The sequence below is a fragment of the Calliphora vicina genome, chromosome 1 (genome assembly GCF_958450345.1).
Source record: "Calliphora vicina chromosome 1, idCalVici1.1, whole genome shotgun sequence".
In the NCBI taxonomy this organism is placed as follows: domain Eukaryota; kingdom Metazoa; phylum Arthropoda; class Insecta; order Diptera; family Calliphoridae; genus Calliphora; species Calliphora vicina.
The window spans coordinates 88,739,907-88,765,313 of NC_088780.1; the positions used below are offsets into that span (position 1 = coordinate 88,739,907).

The following is a 25,407-nucleotide window of genomic DNA, read 5'->3' on the forward strand; positions in this document are numbered from 1 at the left end:
AAGTGCAAACATTCCTAAGGAATTTTAGTGTTAGTTGTTTAGAGTAATAGTGTAGTTTTCAAAATATATCCACTGCTGTTAACCACTGTATCAAAATACATAACTTAATGAGGTCTCCAAATAATTTATTTTTAATTCACATTTATTTTATTACTACTTAGTACTTGTACAATGTACATATCTACTTTGTTAATTTAAATTTAACCATTTTTATTATTATCATCATCATTATTGGTGTTGTTGTATGTAAATAATTATTCAAAAATAATTGTGTAGGTTTTTTAATTGTTTTAATGTCTACTGTTTTTGGTTATTTTATTTATTTATCATTATAATTTTGTTTTGTATTTTTTTGTTTGTTATGCGTGAGAAAAAACTAAGCCGTAACCCAATAACAACAGCAACAACAAAAGCAATAAATTTCGATTTAATTTTTTATTATATTTTAAATTTGCCACTTAAATAGTTGTAGTTTTTGTTGTTGTTGATGGTTAATAAATTTTGAAAATTTTATGAATTTGATATGTTTTTTTTTCAATAAAGACTTTTAAGGTAAATTTATATTTGTTGTATTTAAAACAAATAATATTGTGCGATTTACAAAAAAAATAAACTAATATACAACAAACACTATCCAAAAGATAAAGAAAAAAAAACGTTAAATGATTTTTTTTGACAGTTGGCGTGTGGTTGAGAATAATTAATGTGGGAATATTTATTGATTGTTGCTAATTTTTTCTGAATATTTCTTGTTAAGATTCTAAATAGGATTTGCCGAGAGTAGTTGTTAATATTTATTTTAAACATCAACCATTATTAACATTAAATGAAGCCGAATATTAGGGGTTTTAAGGAAATCAATGGTTAATGGAGCAAACAATTTAATGAATAAAATTAAATTAAATCAATAATATTGGCGAAATAAAAATATATTCTGTAGCGTAAAACATCTCAATACATAAAGTAAAAAAAAAATTTTGGCTTTATTTAAGAATATTTTATTATTTTATTTAATAACTCTACTATTATTTATTGTGTTAATTGAAGTGCTAATAAAATTTGTTTATAGGGGGTAATATAACTGGGGTGTTCTTAAAGTGAATAAGAAAAGTCAAGGTTATTTACTTATTTTGAAATATGAGATGAGAATTATGTATTAATGCACTCAAGGTTAAAGCTTTGGAAAATATCAGTGAAATACTTGTAGAAAAAATTTACTTTCAGCTCGACTAGCAATCGTTACCGAATTAATTTACTAATAAAATCGTAAATACCGTTACCACTATTATATAATTTATTTTAAATTTTAAAAATACAAATTTTTTATTTCAATAATAGAGTTTATTGAATCTTCAGAATTTAAAATGTAATTTAATACTACCCAAGTTAGCTTATTTTTAATTTTTGTAAATTTTGTTATAAATTTAAGTCAGAATGAAATTATCGTCATTATTAAAATAATGTTACCGTAATAATAGCCCATAACCGTTTCTTGAAGGTACATATTCAAAATAGGACTCTGGTCCTCAAGTAAAATCAATCAGCCTAACTACAAAAGCCTTAAAGTCGGTTGACTATTATTTTAAATTTCGTACCATGAAACAAATTTCAAATATAATTTAAAATGTTGTTTTCTTATTTAAAAAAAGCTTTTTGTTTTGAACTTTTATTCATGACACAACAATATAAGGTACACTCAGTAGAAAATAAATTCTCAATTATACAATTGTTGTCAAAAAAAAGAAAATATGAACAAATAAAAATCAAAGTTTGACGTTATAGGGGTAAATATTGAAAACTCTCCCTAGTCATTCTACCTTCTACAATTATTGTATCATGCTTTTATGTACATTTTGTTTTTTTAATTTTTTAAAATTTCTTTTTATTATTTACATTTATTGAAATATACATATTTTCAATTATTTGAATGTATATGTTCTATTTTAAAATAAAGTCGGCTTTAACAAAAATTAACTTTAAAATTTCTTTCATAGTTAGGGTGAATTCTTCTATTATTTTTAATTTTATTTTATAAATATGTATTAGTTTTTTAAAATTTTTTTCGTATAACTAAAGAAGAATTTTTGACAAAAAATGGAATCGACTCTTTCGATTTTAAGTACATATAATTTAGAATGTTGCTTTTTGTTTTGAACTTTTATGTAGATTTTGTTTTTTTTTAATTTTTTGGAATTTATTTATTTTTATTTACATGCATTGATAAATATTTTCATTAATTTGAGTGTATGAGTTGGAATATGCTTTTTTAAAATATTTCTTATGGTACGAAAAAAACAAACATGAAAGAAATTTTAAAGTTAATTTTTGTTAAAGTCGACTTTTTTTTAAAAATAGAATTTATTTGAAAAAGCTTCAAAACTTTTTCCAACATATGCATTCAAGTGATTTAAATAATAGCCAATTTTATGGACTTAAAATCGACTTTAAGGCTTTTGTAGTTAGGCTGATAAGTTCTATTTTAAAATAAAGTCGACATATGTTTTGTTATTGTAACGAAAATTGTAACAAAAACAAAACACATGTAAAATTGACACGCAAAATACAAGCCTGTGTAAGCACATACAATTTTGTGAAAATAATCCATCGATATTTATGATCAATATCTTATTTTGATCCCATTACATGTGGCTTTGAGACAAAATAATAAACCTGAACAAGTTCTGCCGTTTTCAATTTTTCATGAGTTTTTTTAAAACACAAAAATTTGCTATTTTCACGTAAAAAATATATTTTTTGCTTCAATTTGTTATTATAACTCCGAAACTCCTGAGCCGATTAAAACGCAAAGGTTATGTAAGTGAACTTTTCTAAGTTTACTTCAATAATATCGGAACCCTTTTTGAATTATCATAAATTATGTGGAGAAACATCTAAAAAATCTAAACATCTAATCATGATGCATCAAATATATATAGTGGTTAGTGAAGCCTTTTTTGCTGTTGACTTTTTTTGCTGTTGTGTTATTTAATATTAATTTATGTTATTATGCATGTGCATTAGCAAAACATAATTCTAAATAATGTTAAATATTTCTGGTTCCATTAGTTTTTCCAAAAAAAAACTTTTTTTCAATCTATTTTTATATTTTTCATAATTAAGGCAACTTTAGTGAATATGTATTTGTTGACTCAGCACGTTAATTTACCCGTTTTTTTCCGAAAAATGGAGTTACCCAGTTTTTCCAAAAATAAGCCGAGTTTTTTCTGTTTTTATGCATAAACTTTATTAAAAGGTTTACCCTTCATTTATAAACTTGAAACTAAATTTCTTGATTCTATGAAATTCATAGAGCAGTTTTATGAATCAATAACTTCAGAAAATATATGTAGGCATTCTTTGAATTCTCGGGATTTGCAATTTTTAGGTTCAAAATTTGAAGCATGTTAACCGAATTTGTTCTATTTCGCTCGTTCTCTCTTAGTTTTTGAAACAACGTCGTTTTAAACTTTAAATTTTTCTGTTATTTAAGAAACTATGGAGTTACCTTGTTTTTGCAAAAAATGAAAGGCAAGATTTTACATAAAAATAACTTTTAAATGAGAAACTATATCATAATTTCGATTTGACAGAATGAATGAAACGTACTTTCTATTTTTGGTATTAACTCAATTTTTGCAGAAAGTGGAGTTACCTAGTTTTTCCATACGACCACAGTAATAATAAATTAATCCACTTAGCGCAACCGTCCTTTTAAAAGCAAGGGAAAACCGGGTTTGTACGTGCATTTAAATGCACATTTTTTTTTAAATTTTCATTGTTTATTACATGTTATGAAGCTTCTGAATCTTAAAGCGTCAGCTGATAAAAGAAGTTTCTCGTGGTTTAATTTTATATTAGGAATTTAAGTTCCGAAATAAAAATTAAACTTTCCAAAAAAAAAAAATCCAGCGCTGTCTTGGTTAAAATAATTTTTGACCCATTACTTTGTAATGAACATTTTTGCTACACACTACTTATATATTTCTGATGCAGTAAAAACTATGAAAGCTTCGCTTAAGAGCCTTCCAAAAACAATAACAAACCGTTTTCACTTTCTTTAATTATCAAATTCCACCTTAAAGGTCAAAGGTTGTACAATTCTGCAAAGTAAATAAATTTGTTTTGGCAAAATTACCGTAAATTATTTGAATTAAACAATTTTAGTAATAAAGACATAATTTTTTACACAAAAAACCGTTATGTAGACCTTAACATTTATACAATAAAATACACTAAATAATACAAATGTTGACACAAAAAGTTAAATAAAGAAACTGTAAGTACAACAAAAACAAACATAAATCTAAACATTTGTCATATACAAAAGTACTGTGACTTTTGAAGCTGCTGGTTACAAAAAACAGTCGGTCCAGAGAGCAAAACAAATCTAAAACAGCATTTAACAAATACGAATAGATCAAGACTCGTTTTAAAAAGACCGGGTGCAAAAAAAAAAACATTATTATGTTTTATATTTATTTATCAAGTTTTTCGTATAAATGTTTGCTTGTTTATGGAATTAGGTGGGTACTTATTGGTGAGCAATTGTAAATGCTCTCCACCCAGCCAAAAACATTTTTCTTCTACGTACATAAATCGCTTACAAAATACTTTATTGTAAGACATATTCTAATGGATTAAATTTGGGACATCGCGATCAAAAATAAGCACTTTTTCTAGTAGAACAGTAAGTAGTCATTTCGTCAAGTTGCCTTTATTATATCCTTCACCTTCGTGAGAAGGGTATATATAAGTTTGTCATTCCGTTTGTAATTTCCAAAATATAATTTTCCGACCGTATTAAGTATATACATATGTACATATATTCTGGATCCTTATAGATAGCGGAGTCGATTAAGCTATATCCTTCTGTCTGTTGAAATCAATTTTCTGAAGACCCCAGATATCTTCGGGATCCAAATCTTCAATACTTCTGTCAGACATGCTTTCGAGAAGTTTGCTATTTAAAATCAGCAAAATGGGTCCACAAATGGCTGAGATTAATAAGTCATTAATATAGACAATATGGATATCTACTGATAGATATTCGGAAATCGGAAAAAATATTTTTTAACCCGATTTTTTTTTCACCAAAAAAAAAAAAAAATTAAAAAACCAACATTTTTTTTTAAAAATTTAAAAAAAAAATTAAAATAATCTATAAGTATTTCCGAAATCTATGGACTGCATATTTTATTCCAAAACAATAAAGACCACACTAATTAGTAAACAGTTTACTCGTACTACTCCACACCTGTAAATTAGATTTTGTTTTGAAGATTCATAACAGCAGCTTGGAGAAGCAAACAAAACAATAAAATGAAAAATAAACATTATTCAAAAAACAACAACAAAAACAAACCGTTTTGAATGTTCATTACATAAATGAATTTTTGGAAAAAATAAAGAGTTGAATATGAGTTTGTTTCTATGTACGATTTGTTTTGATTGAATCTTGAGGTCTGTTACCATTTTAATTACGAAGCCAAAGATAATGATGATGATGACGAAGCATTAGACGCCATTAGACAGACCTCGCTCGATCAATTGCACACACAAACTCGCACCAGAAAATCGCGTCATCAAACTGATGAGATCAAAGTCATAAAATCAATTTTTTTTTCTTTATCAGCTTTTCAACTGAACCACAAAACGACAATGGAGTAGATAGATTTATATTTGAGCTGAGGTGTTTTCGAGTTGATTTATGTTTGTTCAGCTTCCTATCGCTAATGCCCCTCAAAGTTGGTCACCTCGAGTATCAAATTTTTTTTTTTTTAAAATCGCCAAAAATCCATTTATGATCCGAATGAGCTGAAATTTCAAATATAAATAGTTCTTGAAAAGATCTACAAAAAATACACTTACAAGTGTAGGTTATCACTATTAGTTGAAGAGATATTCAGGTTTATTGATTTATTTTTTTTTAATTTTGCTCGATCTTTCTATGGTTTTAGATATGGCGCGCCTACGGATGGCTGAATTTTTTTTTTAAACTTCAGCTATATTGGCAATCAAATTCTAAATATAATAAAACAAATTGCTAACAGTTATCTCTTGCCTATAAAAAGTTGTACGCATCCAAAGTCGCAACTTTTAAAAAGGGCCGTATTATTTACGTTTTGATTGATACATACGTTGATTTGAGTCAAGAGAAGATATTTTGGTGATAAACGAGAGTATTTGAGCATGCACTGTTATTCAACGTTAAACATACATACAGTCAAGGGCTAAAGTTGTCATACTTTAATGTATTTTTAAATTTAGACAATTATATAGTATAATGTTGATAGAGATTGATTGATGACAAAGTAAACATAATTATTAATATAATGCAAGCGTTGTTTGAGCATTTTCAATTTGTTAAGAAATCTTTATGAATAAATATTTACTTTTGAATAATCAAAGATAATGCATTATAAAGTGAGTGAGAATCATTGTTATTCTCACTCAACAGAAATACAAATTGCTGGACATACAGAGGCCTCAAAAGTGAGTAAACACGATAATGAAAATCCTAAAATCTATCCATCGATTACAATTTAAAAGTTTCGGTTTGTTGGAGATTGGGCTGAATAATAGATTCGGTTTGAAAAAAATTAATTAATGATTTTCATAATCTTAAAAAAAATCAAAAAAATCACTGGTGTTTACTCACTTTTGAGGCTCTTTATGTTGAGATTTTTAAGTCTCATAAGGACCGAAAATATATAAAAGTTGTGGGGCTTACAAAATATATTCGATATGTGGTGGTGGATAAACAACTCAAAAGTAATATTTTCTTTAAAGAAATTATAGTCAAATTGTGAAAATATGCAAATTTATGCAAGCTCCAAAAAATATTGAAACGCTTGCCCGGTTAATATCTGTAAATTTTGCATAAAAAGCTAATTTGAAAACATTTTCTATATTTATTACTACATTTTCCTATTTGAATGTAAAAATTGTATCATATATAATAAATTCAATATTGAAATGAAAATTAAAATTCAAATCAAGTGACAAACATTAGAAAGCAATTACAATTGCAGCAATACTTTTGTTATTGACTGTAACTTTGAGCAATTTCAAATAAAATTTTCATCTACAAATTTTATAAAAACAAGATGTATGTATATGCAAATACCCTGTAGTATTAATAATAATACTCGATATAAAGCAAATACTTATACATCGTTCTAATAAAATTTTAATAAATTTCCAGATAACAATGTCAAACGTTTTAAATATGAAGGTTTTAACCAGTGTTTAAAAAACTAGACTACAAGTAGCAGTAGCAACGAAAAAACACAAGTAGTCTAGTTAAAAAATTAATAAAAACTCGGAGTCAATAATTACTACTACTGCTGCTACCTTCACATTTTGGTAGCAGTAGTTGTAGTAGTACTAATAAAAGCAAAATTTAAAAGTAGCAGAGTATTTTATTTTCTATTGCTACCTTAAAAAAGAAAAAGTTTTGATGTAGCAGTCATTAGTTTTTAATAATTCTGCTACTTTTAAAATTTAGTAGTAATAGAAGTAGCAGTTGAGGTAGTAGAAGAAGTAGAAGTAGCAGAAGAAGAAGTAGCAGTTAAGTAGCAGTTGAAGTAGCAGCTAAGTAGCAGTTGATGTAGCAATAAAATAAGTCAAAAATAAAAATCTTCAGCCAAAAAAGTATATTATGTGTTGTTGTTGTGAATGTATATTTGTGTAAGTTGGTCGTGTTGTAAACAAAAGTTCGCCATTTTTGTTATACACACAGAAAACACGATTTTTCTGTTAGCAACACGAACATCTGAGACGAATAACGAATAATTCTTTCAAACTCTCTCAAAACAAAAACAACACACAGTGTTTAATTCTGTCAATTTTGGTGTTATGACTGAAGATTTTCTTTTTTGACTACTTTTATTGCTACCTTAACTGCTGCATCAAGTACTACTTTACTGCTACCTTAAAAATTAAAACTCGATATAGAGCAGTAGCAATGATTTGTATTTTTATGCTACTACTCCATTTACAATTCATGTTTTATTACTACTGCTCTGTTAGTCCCCATCCATACTGTGAAACATTTGTTGCAAAACATTTGAGTTTCTGTTTCATGTACATGAAGTTTTTGTTGAGTATGTCATCCACATTTATTCGTTCATATTCGTTCTGTACAGAAATGTCAAAAACTGAAAAGCAAAAACTTCACTGTGTGGACACGAATGTAGTTTCAAAGGAGAATTTAAAAATGTTTTGCAGCAAATGTTTCACAGTGTGGACCGGGACTTAAGAGTTTTATATTTTGAAGGTAGCAGTAGTTTTAAAAAAACAAGAAAACGAAAAAAGACAAATGCTACTGCTACCGCTACATACACTTTTTTGAAGCAGTAGTTGTAGCAACAGTTAAAAATTTGTTAGTTATCGTAGCTTTTTAAACACTGGTTTTAACAAACATTCCACAGTGGTTTAGAAACTTTTTTTTTGGAAATAATTCGGTATGTTAGGACCTATTGGAGATATTGTTACGAAATTCCATATGGTTTGAGCTGAGGTGTTTTCGAGTTGATTTATGTTTGTTCAGCTTCCTACCGCTAATGCCCCTCAAAGTTGGTCACCTCGAGTATCAAATTTTTTTTTTAAAAATCGCCAAAAATCCATTTATGATCCGAATGAGCTGAAATTTCAAATATAAATAGTTCTTGAAAAGATCTACAAAAAATACGCTTACAAGTGTAGGTTATCACTATTAGTTGAAGAGATATTCAGGTTTATTGATTTATTTTTTTTAATTTTGCTCGATCTTTTTATGGTTTTAGATATGGCGCGCCTACGGATGGTTGAATTTTTTTTTAAAATATCAGCTATATTGGCGATCAAATTTTAAATATAATAAAAGCTAATTGCTAACAGTTATCTCTTGCCTATAAAAAGTTGTACGCATCCAAAGTCGTAACTTGTAAAAAGGGCCGTATTATTTACGTTTTGTCCCAAAAAAGCCCATATTTTTTTCTTTTGTAGAAAAAAATTTCTTCGGGACTATATAGAATTTTTATATGATCCGGAAAGATAACTTAATGCAAAAGCGTGAAAGGAAAAATTTCGCTCACTTAAGCGGACACATCACCCCCCCAGACCTATCCAAACTTGGCAAATTTAAAAAAAAATATTTGGTTTGAGTAAAAAATTCTAAAAAGGTTTTAAACAATATCAAATACTTATATAAAAAGCCTTTATTTACTCCTCAGAAGTTCCTCAAACCTTGCACCCTTTGACAAATTTGTACGTTTGATTGATATTTTTCTGCAAACTTTATTTTTATTTTATATTTTCTTGACATTTTTGTTTGCCTTATTTGTATTTATAAATACATATAAATTAATACTCAGTATTGCCGTCTATAAATACCTTTAAGGCTTTTATAGACGGCAATACTGAGAATTAATATTTGCCAAAAACTCAAGTATCATAATACAATTTCATTGTCTAAACAAAATTTGTATTAGATTTTCAAAAACTATGATGAATGATTTTTTTGAATGTATGTTTCATAGTCTAAAGAAAAATTGTATTCGATTTTCAAATAACAAATTTTTTTGATTTACGGTCGGTCTAAAAGCCTTAATAGATATTCTATAATTAAATTAAAATTATGAAATTACAATTTATTGATATCAATATTAGAGTTTATGAAATCATCGGAATTTAAAAAAAAAGTTATCCGATTATCGTTACCTTTTAATCATTTAGAATCTGTAGCCAACCTTGTTTATAATAAATACCTATCAGCTGTTTAAATTAAATAAATTTCTTGCCTGTTTTGAAATACTAAAACAATTCTGGTAGATCTACGAGTATTTTAAAATCTGACAATACACCAGTTCAGTTACCGATCATAACCATATTATTGTTCCAAAATAATTATGATATTCCAAAATAAATAATATTAAATTATGTATTTGGGTATTGAGTATTGAATAAGGTTTATTTTTTGAGTACTCGATACCCAGTATCAAATATTTTTTTTATTCATACATTCTCACCACTTAGGTCTTTTAAAAATAAAATCTTGAGAGTAGGTTGCGAGGTAACTAAAGGGTAATTTTTATTGGTTAATGAATTTGACTTGGGGGAACAAGTTTTGAGAACTGCAGGGCAATTAGTTCGTAGATGAACGTAAGTAGTTGTAAATCTGTGTGGTAGATTTCGATTTATTTGTAATAGATATTTGAACTAAATAATTTAGCGGTTACCATGTAAATTAAACTATTATTTTTTTTTTTGGTAAATTATGTGTATCAATTAAGATCAAATGTAGTTAACTTATATACCTATAGATACATATCCAAATAGAACGACCTTGAATGTACTTGATTTATTTTGAATATATTAAGCTTTATACTAATTTAGAAATTCTCTTTGTTTCACACGAGCTATAATCTGCAAATCAAGTTTTAAATTTTAACAATTCTCATTAAAACACATAATTACAATAATGAAATCATCAATTATAGTTAAATATAAGAAACCAATGTTTCGTTAAAAATGTCTAGATGATGTTATTTTAAAAAAAGAATATGGCAGAAAAGAACTCCATTCAGGTTTAAGCTCAAACATTATGGGTACTTGAATTAGTGATCAAGTGTTGGAATATTAAATTTCTTTCAAACAAATTAAATTTAATTAAATTTATTCCATTTTTGCTTATCTAACATAACAACAGCCATAAAATCAAACATGTGGTATTGTTCTTACTATTTAAAACAAATAATAATAAAATAAGAATTCACTGAAGTTTAGCAAGAAAACAAGATTCAGCGGGTTCTTTGTTTGAAAATGCACAACAGAATTTAGCCAAAAATATGGAGTGTTCAATGTCATCGAACATGTACGAATAGTGCACGATCTCAATGGATTAATATTGAAAGTAAGATTTTGAAAAAACCTGTAAAACATATAATTAAAGTTTTTGTTTGTTGTTATTAAAGTCTTGTTAGATTTAGATAAATTTTTGTGTTTTATCTTTTCAATATTAATTAAAAATTAGAATGGACAAAAAAGTTTAGTGTTCTGACACCCTCAGAATTTTTAATATTTATTGAACCTAATATTAGCTGGACGACAACCATAAGTTGCTAATAGTATAAAGATATTGAGCCACAAAAAGATTTGTTTGTAGTACTATGATCATACATTTTGTATTATCTTAAATAAAAAATCAACCTGTACCTGATTATTCCAACTGGATATTTATATTCTATTTTTTGAGTAGATCAAATTTTCCTAATAATTTTAATAATCTAAATCATAGATGACAACTAGATAGGTAACTGAGAGCGAAAAACCTAAGTGTGTTGTCAAAAACCTAATTCATGAGAATATAGTGTCTAGTTTTTTGTAATTTTTTCCATTGATATTTCTCTCTCCTTCCGCTCTTTTAATATTCTTTATGATCTCTATGATCTAAATCTTCTTTATCTTCTTAATAACTTGTAATTATGCTAATTTATGAAATTAGTTTCCAAAAGCAATACATTCTTTGTAACACTGCACATGACTTTAGGGTGGAACTATTATGTAAAAAAAGGTGGCAAAATATTGATTTCGTGTGAACATTTCGCACGAAAGAAACGCACGTAAAAGGAAAGAAAACAAAAACACAAAAATATTTAATAGCAAAAAACCAAATTATTGTTCGCTTAAATTCAATTAGTCATTCGAATACATATTTATGTATATGTATGAATATGTATTTATTCAAATTAAATGTTATTAAGATGATCATTAACCTTTTAAGAGGCGTCGAATAATTTTAAATAAACTAACAAATGTTTTTCTAGAAACAATAGTAACAAGTAAAAGTGTTATATTCCTTATGAAAAATATCACATTTTGGTCCATAACTTTAAAAGAACAAAACAACAGACAGATGGACGGCAATAAATATTTCTATATGTTACAAAACAATATAGCCCTCATCTTTCTGTTTAATAAATTAACATGTCTGGTTGTTAATGCTCTTAGTTACAGAGATAAATACTCTCAAAATATCCTACAATTTGTAATTATGTTATAATGTTGCATACCTATAAATCTTTTCTTAAATATCAACTTAAATATTTAAATTTATGCTAAAAACGTATTTATTACCACTATTAAATACACCACTTCAGATGAGTATTATTAATATTCAAAGTTTGAAACTGGTTAAAATTAAATATGCAAATGAAATATTGAGTTATATTTAAATACTGTCACTAAATCAGCTGATCAGTTATTTGTATCCGTAAAATTAGAGGCAACAGATTTATACGGAAGTTTAAACCAAATTTCAAGGTCACGTATCTTGTCTGCTTTACAAGTAACTCCAAAATTCACTTAATTTGAGTTACAGATTTTTAAATTATACTAACATTTGTATGTCTACTAGGGTATTCAATTAATCGTGTTTCTGGTTTAATCGGTTAATCGAGTGTTAAGATTTAATCGGTTCATTTTAAATTAATCGATTAACCGAATAATTTCTGTTTAAATTTTAAACTGAAAATAAATCCACGAATTTTCTGTGCTTATTTAAGTATTTTATTAATAAAAAGAACAATAAAACTCGACTTGAAACAACTGTCTCGCTTTTTGTAGATGTTAGTGAAATCGAAAGTAAGGCATCCAATATCTCAGTTATTTTTTTAGTTTTTTTCTAAGCATATAAAATCTCTATTATACCATTAAAGTCCTTTTTGGATTTTTTAGATTTAAAATACTTTTAATAATTTCGATCATTTCTGATAAAAACTTATGTCCGTAGTGTCTCCATGGCTTCTTTGGTTTTAATTCACCAACAATTTATCATTTCACATAAAAAATTATGCACTAAAACAAAAATTAATTTGTAATGATTACACTGTGCTAGTTGATAAAACTGTCAAGCGGAGTGAGTTAAACTAATTCGGGTACGCTGAATTCAGTGGTGCTAACCGATTTTTTTAGGTTAGCTCGTATTTTTGAGATATACCGTTATTTTGAAAATGGAGGAGGTTGCTCAACATATATTCGAGTAACTCAAAAACGGTGGGTGCCCCTCTTGACAGAAAAAAATGTCAATTTCGTGCAGTGTTATTTTAAAGTATACTAAGGAGAAGGAAATAAAGTGATCGTACTGGTTTAAAAGCAAAACAATATTGAGAAATCGTTTAAGGATCGGGTCGTTTCGACCCAGTTTGTAATTCTACTCTTACTGATATCTAAAGTTGGACATGTATTTTGGCGAAGAATTACCAATGTTCCAGATGGATTAATATTTGTATTTTCCTTTTTGTATTTTCCTTTTCGTGTCCACACAGTGAAGTTTTTGCTTTTCAGTTTTTGACATTTCTGTACAGAACGAATAAATGTGGATGACATACTCAACAAAAACTTCATGTACATGAAACAGGATATTTATATTTACAGAAAATAATGCCTTCAGTTTCAGATTAAAAATCTCTTAAATTATTTAATGAAGTAATAGATTTTATTGAATTTTGGTTGATTAAAAGTAAGAGTAGTCTGATTTTTTTTTACAGTGGGTCAAACTTTTAATTTTTTGATAGATATAAGTTAATGTCGGAGAGAATTCTTATTGTCAGATTTATATTGTGGAATTTTATGGGGACCATTTTTGTGGAAGATCTTAACACTCTAGCTCCTCTCGTAGGTTTGACCCTTTTTTCGAAGGATATTTGAGGATTAAAATATTCTACGAAAATTTTTGTCGGAAAATTTCAGTGGGGGTCGCCAAAGATACCAAACTTGTAAATAAAGATCATTATGCTGTGGATATTCTTGCACCTCTCGATAATTCGAATCATTGCACCATTTCCGCCTCCTTTACGCTCTCGGAACTTCACAATGTTTCACGAACAGCTACGAAACGTTAAATTTTTATCTATGAAAAGGCTCGTTGGGCTGAGCTCAACGATTTCTTTCGGCCACATGTCCGAAAAAGCTCTTTAGGAGCAACTCCTTCGTACTAAAGTCCTTACTGCTCCCCAGGATAGTAAAAGCTTTTGGTGATTCGTTAAAAGAGTAAAGGATAATGCTAGTTCCTCAATTCCAACTCTTTTAAGGGATGACCTAACATTCATTGACCCAGTTGATAAAGCTAACCTTTCGCTGAATTATTCGCAAGTAATTCTCAATTGCCGGAAAGTGATCAACCACTGCCCGAACTCGAAAGAGTATTAGTGACTATGCCAAATATATTCTTTCGAGCTCGTGCTGTAAAAAGGGTTTTATCGGCTCTCAGCTTAAATAAATAATTAGTAAAATTACAAGCCAGCCAAAAATCCATGTATGATCCGACTGAGCTGAAATTTAAAATATAAACTTATAAGTTAGTAAGTTATCTCTTTTAGATCAAGAGATTTTTAGGTTTATTTATTTATTTTTTTTAATTCTACTCGATCTTTGTTTGGTTTTCAAGATATGGATGGCCTATGGATACTCTAAAGCTCATGTTGTGGATTTATTTCTTGAAAATTCAACTTTTTTTAATGAGATTTACTCAATCTTTATAAATAAAATGTAAAAATTACAATAGTTTTTAAAAAATATTAAATAGCTTAAAGCTTAATTACTAGGGTTGTCAATTATTCGAGTATTGTTTTAATCGAATAAATATTCAAAACTTTTTTTTATAACTCGTGTGTTCAATTAAAATTTTCTCGATTATTCGAACGAATAACGAAAAATATTATTCGAATAATTTAATAAAATATTTTTTGAAACCCAAAAAAAAATTTGTTAACAATTAATAATATATTGATGCCAATAATACAAAATTAAAGCATTTTAATTACATTAAATATTTTATGAAATAACTGGTCATTAGATTTCAAAGTATTTTCAATATTGCTTAATATTAATAGGAAACTGAACAAATATATAGCACCACAGGCAGTTAAGTTGCTATTTTAAGCAATTTTTCATTTCCTAAAAACAATGACCTTTTAAAATAATTCTAATTTGGTATTCGGGAATTTTACTAAATGTAAACACATCAAATCATTAATTTTCTATCATTTAAATTTTGTGAATATACATAATTAAAATTCAAAGTTAGCCAAAGAACATAAAAAATATAATATTAAGAATTTTTTAAAAGAAATATTCAAAGATAAATTATTGTAAATAATAATAAAAAAAACATCACTATTAATAAAAATTTCTGCGGTTGTATACAAAAATATACGTAAAAAAAACACAACAAAAGGGACCAAGGTGAACCACACAAATGATTAGAGATGAATATTAAGAAGTTGAAGTTGTAGCAAAAGAATAAGAATCATTAAATACTCGTATGATTATAGTCAAGACAGTAGAGTCCAAACAGTAACAATGAAGTTTAAATAATATTACAAGTTTTGATTTAAAGCTTTCTATTGAAATCTACTAAAATGTTGAATTACAGGAAATCACGATTTATCTAACGTTTTACTTTTGTTTAAAAATTGTTATCTACTACTGATTCGTCATAATTAGATAAAACTGTAGCAGTTCTTTTATAAAGACAAGCTGAATAAAAGAACTTGTCATTTATAAAATTTATGATTTAGAATTTAAATAAAAACATGATTTTTGAATGTGATTATTTTAAATCTTGCCATCTTGAATTGAACGAACTAACGAACGTACACTCCCCTTTAATTTTCGGGGAATTTTTTGTTGTGTTGGTTTTAAAATTCGATTGTCTGGTAGTAATTTATTTAATATTAAACGTTAATTATGTTACTTAATAATGACGATGATGATATAACAAAAATATAAAATTAAATATTATTGTGGCAAAAAAAAAAAAAACTAACTTAATAAAGTAAGTTTTTGGCTTAGTTTCTAATAAAACTGAAGGCCATCCAGTTTGGTTTAAGAATTATTCGAAAATGTTCACAAACAAATTGTCTATAAAGAACGCATTTTTTTCAAATCATAAAATTCTTGATTTTAATGCTCTTTGTCTTGCTGTTTTTTGCTGCGGTCTGTCTCCGCTCCTCAACTTGATTCATAAACTTCATTCTGGTGGTATAGAAATACATACATAAAAATAATAAATGAAATTTGGATTTGTTTAATGTTGAAATAAAATTGGTTAAAACACACTTGCCACTTTGTGACATTATTAGACTGAGAGAGAATTAAGATATTTGTTTGAAATTGTGAAAATTCATTCACAATCTTTGTTTAGATTTATGCAACAATGATTCTTTGTTTTATTTATTTTGTGTTTATGGTGTTTGTGCAATTAAATTGTAATAAAACTTTAATTTTTCAATGGCACTTTGAAAAATAATCATAAACTGTGAATAAATTCAAGGGCCAGTTTCTGAGTGGCTGTTTTCCAATTTTCAAGTTTTTTGAATGTAAGTCACCCACATCATTTGAAACCTTGAACACTTGGTAATGGCATTTCATTACTTGTTAATATATTCTGTAATCACATGTCCATAACGACTGCATTACTTAGGTTATTATAAAAGAGGATCAAACAGGAATCGTTGATTACTAGATAACTTATGGTTAACGGCATTCACTGTTACAGTGATAGATTCGTGTATTTTGCTATGTCGAAACGTTTACGAGACGAGGTTTTTACAGATGAAATGAAGGGTGTTCTCCGCTTCCATCTAAAAAAGGCATCTTTACATCCCAATTCCCACAAATGTGTCTGCATACATTTTGGAGAGTTATTCCACAATGTGGCTACAACGATTCTAAGTCTTCTACTTTTCATAGTCTGAATGAACCGATCCTGCCCAATATTATTGTAACCTGTTATCAATCACAGTTTCAAGGGTTGTAATTCGAATAAAAATTATTCGAATACTCGAGGAAAACATATATTTTTTATTCGAATGAATATTTTAAATTTCGATAAATTTAAATGTCGATTAATCGAATAGAATTAGGAGAAAACTATCTCAAAGAAACAAAACCAATAGTTTACAATTTTGGTTATATTGAAAATTTTATTAGAAAATACTTTCTATATGAATTTTTTAATCGACTTTGGATTAACAAGCTAAGATCAAACGATTTTGAAACCTAACTTAAAAACGTAAACCTTGTGACAACAAAAGACCTAGGTGTGATTTTAGAATGATTTTCCAATTAATATATTAAATATATAGTCAATAATTTATTTTAGTCAAACGCCTAAAAAATTTAATGAAAGTCGAATATCAAAATATTTCGAATAATCGAGGAAATTTTAAACATTAATCGATTGCCCGTATAATACATTTATTTGATTAAAAATAAAACTCGAATAATAGACAACCCTGGTTTTAATATATTGAGAACTTGTAACTCTCTGCGACAACGGCTGACTACCCTCGATCTAATTTTTTTATTACAAACTGCCTTTATGGCAGTCTGACTATGGTGAAATCGCTGGAATATAGTGGACTCATATATACCAGCCTAGCTGTTTCAGATACCGTAATTTCAGCTTGGAAAATGCATGAGGTTTTCTGCCAAGTGTTATATCGAATCTTGCAGAAAACTACACTTCCCGTGATATTTTATTTAATTGATCGGTAAATAGTTACTTCAATATTTTTATTCTAGGACTCGTAAGAATCTGTTAGCGGAATACTTGTGGTGATATCCTTATACTAATGGACTTGAGCCGTTATATATTCATATATAACATATATTCATATATGAAAGGTTAGTTTCCGGATCTTCTAATATTGAGTTGAGCGTTCTGTCTGAATCTAAAATGAGTTCTAAGAGGGTATTCTTTGATATAGAGTTGCAACCTTTCGAAAAAGTACTTTTTAAAGAAAGTACCTTTTGAAAAAGTACTTTTTAAAGAAAGTACCTTTTGAAAAAGTACTTTTCGAAGAAAGTAGCATTTGAAAAAGTACTTTTTAAAGAAAGTACCTTTTGAAAAAGTACCTTTAGAAGAAAACACATTTTGAAAAAATACTTTTTAAAGAAAGTATCTTTTACAAAAGTACTTTTTAAAGAAAGTACATTTTGAAAAAGTACTTTTAAAAGAAAGTACCTTTCGAAAAAGTACTTTTTAAAGAAAGTATCTTTCGAAAAAGTACTTTTTAAAGAAAGTACCTTTCAAAAAGTACTTTTTAAAGAAAGTACCTTTTGAAAAAGTACTTTTTAAAGAAAGTACCTTTTGAAAAAAGTACTTTTTAAAGAAAGTACCTTTTGAAAAAGTACTTTTCGAAGAAAGTACCTTTTGAAAAAGTACCTTTTAAAGGAAGTACCTTTTGAATAAGTACTTTTCGAGGAAAGTACCTTTTGAAAAAGTACTTTTTAAAGAAAGTATCTTTTACAAAAGTACTTTTTAAAGAAAGTACCTTTTGAAAAAGTACTTTTTAAAGAAAGTACCTTGTAAAAAAGTACTTTTTAAAGAAAGTACCTTTTGAAAAAGTATTTTTTTTAAAAATAGTACCTTTCGAAGTACTTTTTTAAAAATAGTACCTTTTAAAAAGTACCTTTTCAAAAAGCTCTTTTTAAAGAGAATACTTTATGAAAAAGTATTTTTTAAAGAAAGTACTTTAAAACCATAGCTCTTGTCATGGGGGAGATCTCAATAAAAAAATACACTTGATTAACTGTAAAATATCTCGCTATGTTGTACAGACATGAATATTGTATGTCGTATACTATACTATCACAGTGTAAATCCGAATATTCTCTCCAACATCAGCCAGATCGAAGCCTTTTTCACATGTGATCTCAGCCTGAAGAACAATATACTGGTCCTCTCTACAACTTCGAGCCATCAGCAAAGATCTAAAATGGTTTACCTTGTAGAGATTGTATCACCCCAGTCGAAGAAAAACCTTGAGTTTATTGGAATTTGAATTCTTTAAAAATCTTAAACATGTATTTGTTGTTAAAAACTACTAGATTTGGTGCAGTGTAGACAATTTACTGTAAGTAAACCCCCCATTAAAAGGTAGCAAAATTTAATTAAAAACTTTAAATTTAACATTAAGTCATAAAATGCTGATTACTTTATTAACTACAACTACAGTGTTTTATCAGAGTTTTGATTGAAACTTAAGGAAACACAAAAATAAAAATTCTTTATAAACATTTGAATGTTTATTGAGTTATAATCTTATTTAAATATCTTTTGTTTAGCTAAACATTATAAGTATTAATAAAAATATTGTTCTTTTTAATATTTTCAGAATTATTTGCCCGTATTACTGGTTCGAAAAGTTTATGGGGTAATCGTTTGGGCATAAATAAAGTATGGCAAGGCACTAATCCCTATATCATGTTATTCGATCCTGAAACAGTGGAGGTAAGTAAAAACTATATATTTGAATAAATATGAAGTGACTAATTAATAAAATATGTTATTTATTTAGCCCATACTAAACAGTCAAAAATTCATTGATAAAAGTCATGATTACGATTATTTGCAACCCTGGTTGGGCACTGGTCTATTGACTAGTTTCGGCCGGAAATGGCATTCCAGAAGAAAGGTAAGTAGGGCCACAAAATATTTGTTTGTCAATTTAATATACGGATTTACTAAATACTGCTTTGGCTGCTCATCATTTTAATGAGGTTTACAGTTGTTAATTTCTTAATAGTAATTAATTTTCGTGTGTGTTTTTTTATTATTATAATTTATATAGTCTATGTGTACTTTGTATTTTTATGATTTAATGTATTTTTTTGTTTTGTTTTTTTTTTTTAGATTTTAACACCTGCCTTTCATTTCAAGATTTTGGATGATTTCATTGATGTCTTCAACGAACAAAGTGCAATTTTAACGGGTAAACTTGATCGTGAATTGTCGGCTGAGGCATTCAACATCTTCCCATATGTTACTCTGTGTACCCTAGATATTGTGTGTGGTAAGTATGCGTAAATAGTTGTGATGGCTCATTAAACACTTTACAGGAAGTTTCCTAATTCTTGTATTGGTACATTATTTTAAAACTATTTGTTTGTTTATTACAGAAACCGCTATGGGTCGCAGCATTTATGCTCAAAGTAATAGTGAGTCTGATTACGTCAAAGCAGTTTATGGGTAAGTTTTATTTAAATAATAGTGATTCGAGATTTATTTTTAACTTCTGCTATATTATGTAGGATTGCATAATATAATTAGGACAAACAAAAGTTTACAGTACTTCTTAGAGAATCATATTTTCATTAAAATGTGGAAGTTTAGCAAACATTTTGTTAGATAATCTGGATGGATAAGCCCAACATTAATTTATTTTGTCTTAGAAAATATGATTAGTATCGTGTTGGGGCTATTTCCCGTGGCCCCATCATACAAATGATAGCTGCAATTGGTACCGCAGGTTATATTTAATTGTATAGTCGCAGAGGTTCGTTCACTGCCGAAAGTGAAAACGATTGATAAATATGAAGATTCCCCAGTTATCCAAACTCGTTCTTGTATCTGACAAGGCCCCTGAAACAGTCGTCACAAAGAACGATTGATAATTAGAATTTTCATTTATAATTTCGAAAAGAAACATTGAAATTGAGAATTTTTACTTTAAGTTCAGAGATGCTCAATTAAAAATGAGATTTTTCGTTTCAAATTCAGAAAATTTAATTTTTCTATTCCGAATTATAAATGAAAATTCCCATTATCAATTGTTCTTTTCCGAATTTGAAAATAAAAATATTATTTCCAATTGGCGTTTTTGGAATTTCAAATGAAAATTCTCATTCTCAATTTTTCTTTTTCGAATTATATATGAAAATTCTCATTATCAAACATTCTTTTCCGAATTTGAAATAAAAATCTCAATTCCAATTGATCTTTTCTGAATTGAAAAGTTCTCATTTTCAATTGCAAACAACATTTAAAAAATTTAATTAAAAAAGAAAACCTAACACAGGTTTATTCTATGAAATATATACAAATACATACATGTATATATAATATCACTGTCCAACAAATTGAGACTTTTTGATTGGGTAGCAACCCTATAATTCTGAAAGAGCATGTTATACTGTGGAATTTTATGGGGATCATTTTTGTGGAATATCTTAACCCTCTATCTCCTCTCTTTAGGGGTCAATTTGACCCAGCTTGTGCAGATTTAAAGAATTGCCAAAATACCGCACGCTTTTGAAGCATTTTTTAATTTTTCTTTTGTAAAATATAACCACACAGACGATTTTGTGGGTCCCATTTCCAGGAATTGTTGACCAAATTAAAGTTTTACAACACAAATTAAAAATTATATTGGAAATAGCGTCAACTTAGCTTTGTTTTGTTTTGTTTAATAATATGAAACGAGTATTTTTACCGATACGAGTACTTTTAACCGATACCTACTTGGTACTCGGTGCTAAAGTATCGATGCTAAAATTACTTGGTATCGAAACAAAAGAATCGATATTTACTTGTAGTTACTCGTATCGTTTCATCCCTAGAACAAGTGCTGGACTATATGCATGCATTTTAGAACTACTTGCAAAACCAAAGCAGTATTTAACAGGAATATCTACAAAAATATTATTTTATTCTCTTTACATTAAAAGCACCATATCCGATTCAATGAATACAATCCTTAAGATGTCATTTGACAAAACTTCCGCATATTATTATAGTTCTATTTTGTCGGTCAAATTTAAAGAATTATCTCAGGCAACCAAAAGATTTCTGTCTATATTTCGTATAATTCTACAAAATAAAACTTAATAAAAATTCATAATTAATTTCAAAAAAATTATAAGAAACATTTAGAAACTTGTTTTGTGTTTCAACTGTATTCATTTAAATTGCATTTCAATTAGCAAGAAAGAATGAATATTAAATTTAGTATGTCTTTAATTCCATGATCAATTTTAGATTTTGTTGATCACTATTCATTTAAATAATTTTATAAATTATGACCAAAATGTGACAAACTCAGACATGACTACATAGCAACAAAGTTAATTGAAAATTTGCAAGGGAACCAGTTTTTATTTAGAATATCTTTTTGATATTTAGCGGCTTAATTCGGAAATGGTAGTATTTTTACGAAGCTGCATTCCAATTCGCTGTTATATTATAATTATGCGAAAATCACTAAAAAACTAACCGAAACCGATTTATTAAGGGCGAACCTAATATTTCTTCCAATCCGATATTAACTTAATTAACTCTTTTAATATAAACATTTTTTTAAATTTTAATACTCTGAATTTAAGAGCATGTTTCACAACAATTTTCAGATGCCCTACATCATCCATTGCCTTTACTTGGCGCACTTTTGTTCAATTTCATCTTGTATTTTCATCTTTAACGAAATACAGCTAATTTGAGAGAATTGTTTGATTCAGACATTTTTCAATAACTTACTTAACCCTATCTCTGGCACCAATATTTTTTACGAAGCCTAGCAATATTTACATTTCGTTACCTTAATATAGTAAGGTTATAACTCGTGTTTTTTTTAAGTCGAGATAATCTGGGCTTACAAGAAAATCCGAGTTAGGGCCTTTCTATATTAAGATAACGATTTGTAAATACATTTTCTTATATAATCATGTTATTAGGGATATTCTATGAACTATTTGGGATACTGGTGTAGCTGTCTTTAATTTCACCACAAAAGGACCAGGCTTTAAATCGGACCTATGTTCTATAAGTTCTCATGACCATCAAGAGCTTCTAATCGCGTAAACTTAGTACCGCTCACAAATACAGATGAATCAATATGATGTTTCAGTGGGTTTTCGGAAAAATATCTAGACAAGACTCTTCCATAAAGGATATTATTGTAAATTTAAAATTTAAAAATCCCTTGAAAATTACAGAATCAGTTTTAAATTTGGCATTAGTATGGACGGTATGGACTGTAACTATTGAATTGTTTGGGTACACTTAAATTTTCTCTAAAAACGTTCTACATTTTGCTATGTTTTATTTCCAGTTCGTAAATTAAATTCTAGAAAAAACTCTAATAATACAAAAAACATGAACTGAAGAAGTAATGCCATTCCTACGGCAAGTCAAAATTAGTTCTCTAAAAAGTCGACTTTCTTGATGCTTTCAGTTACCATGACTTAAACCTGGGGCCGAATTACCGCATTCGATATCGAGGAAATTCGAGCATGAAATTTTGTACATTTTGTTATAATTACGATATCGAAATCATTTTCCGATACGATAGTTCATTCGGTCACGAGTGCGGTAATTCGGCCTCTGATTATTATTGGTTTAGCTTTCAGATGCATTATAGATCCAAGTTTTTAAATATAGAAAGAATAAAACTTTTTGAAATATTGTAAACATTTTAATATAATATATGGATTAACATTTTAAAACTAAAAATGGAGTACTGACGTGAAAAATATAAATGAGATTAAGAGCTGGCGTTAAAGATTATAATTAAAGAGAACAATTTGTGATTGTTTCAAGGAAAATCAACTGATTGACATTTCAGGCAATTTACTGATAAGAAAAACATTCAACACTAACCCTTCCATCAACCAACAAAAACATCTCAGCTGCCACACCAAACCATCCACCTTTTACACTCTAATAAAACACGGAAACAATTTTTAACAATTTTTCACTCTTGTCTTTTCTAAATTTAATTTATTTAATTTCTTATGTCCCCCCCATTAGAATTGGTGAAATTATTCAATCCCGTCAATCCAAATTGTGGTTACATTTGGATGCCATTTTCCGTTTGACCGACGACTACAAACGTCACACCAGTTACATTAACACCCTGCACGGCTTCTCTAACCGTGTGATTCGTGAACGTAAAGCTGAGTTGGCCGATAATAATAACAACAATAACAATGCTGTCGATGCTTATGATGATTTGGGTAAAAAGAAACGTTTGGCTTTCTTGGATCTTTTGATTGAATACTCCAAGAATGGCACACAATTGTCTAACGATGATATACGCGAGGAGGTGGATACATTTATGTTTGAAGGTCACGATACTACTTCGGCTGCCATTTCGTGGACTCTGTTCTTGTTGGGTTCCCATCCAGAATACCAGGAACGTGTTTATGAAGAATTGGAATCGATATTTGGTGATGATCGTGATACACCGGCCACTATGAAGAATCTTATGGACATGCGCTATTTGGAATGTTGTATTAAGGATGCCTTGCGTTTGTTCCCCTCGGTGCCCATGATGGGACGTTCAATTGGAGAAGATGTGCAAATTGGTGAGTGGAATATTATTATAATAATAGATGAGACTAATTTAATCCAGCTTAATTCTGAAAAAATTCAAATGTAATGAAATATTTAAAAAAAAATTATTGATCAGATTTTTCGAGCGAACATTTGTTCAATAACAAAAAAACTGTTACGAATTATTACAAATTAAAAAATTTTGGAGTAGTTTCAATACAAAATTTAAACAATTCGCAATAGTTTTTAGTTACTAAATATACCTTAAGTTAAATTTAAGTAAGAGACTTAAAAAGCTTTGTTAACATTCGATAATATTTTCACAAATGCCGAAAGCTGAAGATCAAAACTTTTTGATCGAAAAGAAATGAATATAAAAATGTACGATTTACTAAATCAAATTCTTTATCTCGCAGGTGACTACAAAATTCCAGCCGGTACTACTGCCATCATTATGACCTACATGTTGCATCGCAACCCACGCATCTTCCCCAAACCTGAACAATTCAATCCCGATCATTTCTTACCAGAGAACTGCGCTGGTCGTCATCCATTTGCCTATATACCTTTCAGTGCTGGACCCCGTAACTGCATTGGCCAGAAATTTGCCATACTCGAAGAGAAGGCCGTTCTCTCCACAGTATTACGTAAATACAAAATTGAAGCGGTCGATAGACGTGAGGATTTAACACTTCTGGGTGAATTGATTTTACGTCCCAAAGATGGTCTACGTGTTAAGATTACGAAACGTGTCTAAAAGTTGCAAGAGCACTTTTGAACTGCTAGGCCAAACAGAGATTATCTTGCCGTTAATTGTATAAAATATTTTTATTTATGTAATTTTAGTTCCCCAACCCTTCCAACAACCCCACACACTCAATTTATTGTATGTTCTGTAAATAACAATTTGATATTAGTTGTCTTAAGTGTTTGTATTGAGTTTAATTAGTGAATAATTTTGTAAGAAAATAACGATAAAAGAAGTCAAAATAATGACAATTATGTTTGCCTTAGTTTTTTAGGTTTCTATATATTTCTTTTTATGTAATTTTAGTGATATATTGAATTAATTTTTAAGTTTTATTTTCAAGTTTTGTAAACTTTTAGTATTAAAAGTTTTCGAAGAAAAATACATATACAATACATAAAAAATTACGAAAAATCAATTTTAATCATGTGTTTTTATTAATGGGCATTACTTTCAATTTTACCTCCTAAGAGTATGCAATGGATTTGTCTGCATTTATTTATTGAACAGTTTGAGGAGTGTTGATGAGTTATTTTTGAGAATAGTTAGATACGATTTCTAT

At 28.2% G+C, this 25,407-nt stretch overlaps 1 protein-coding gene across 1 annotated transcript in view; it reads left to right on the forward strand.

The window, feature by feature from the left end:
- Positions 1-25,077, forward strand: part of LOC135963299 (cytochrome P450 4c3) — a 38,665-nt gene extending 13,588 nt beyond the window's left edge. Inside the window, exons 2-7 of the mRNA XM_065515090.1 lie at positions 19,164-19,279; positions 19,347-19,463; positions 19,682-19,841; positions 19,948-20,017; positions 23,573-24,129; positions 24,514-25,077. Of these exons, the coding sequence (XP_065371162.1) occupies positions 19,164-19,279; positions 19,347-19,463; positions 19,682-19,841; positions 19,948-20,017; positions 23,573-24,129; positions 24,514-24,854 (1,361 nt within the window). The 3' untranslated portion in view covers positions 24,855-25,077. The remainder of the gene's footprint in view (positions 1-19,163; positions 19,280-19,346; positions 19,464-19,681; positions 19,842-19,947; positions 20,018-23,572; positions 24,130-24,513) is intronic.
- Positions 25,078-25,407: the final 330 nt, after the last annotated feature.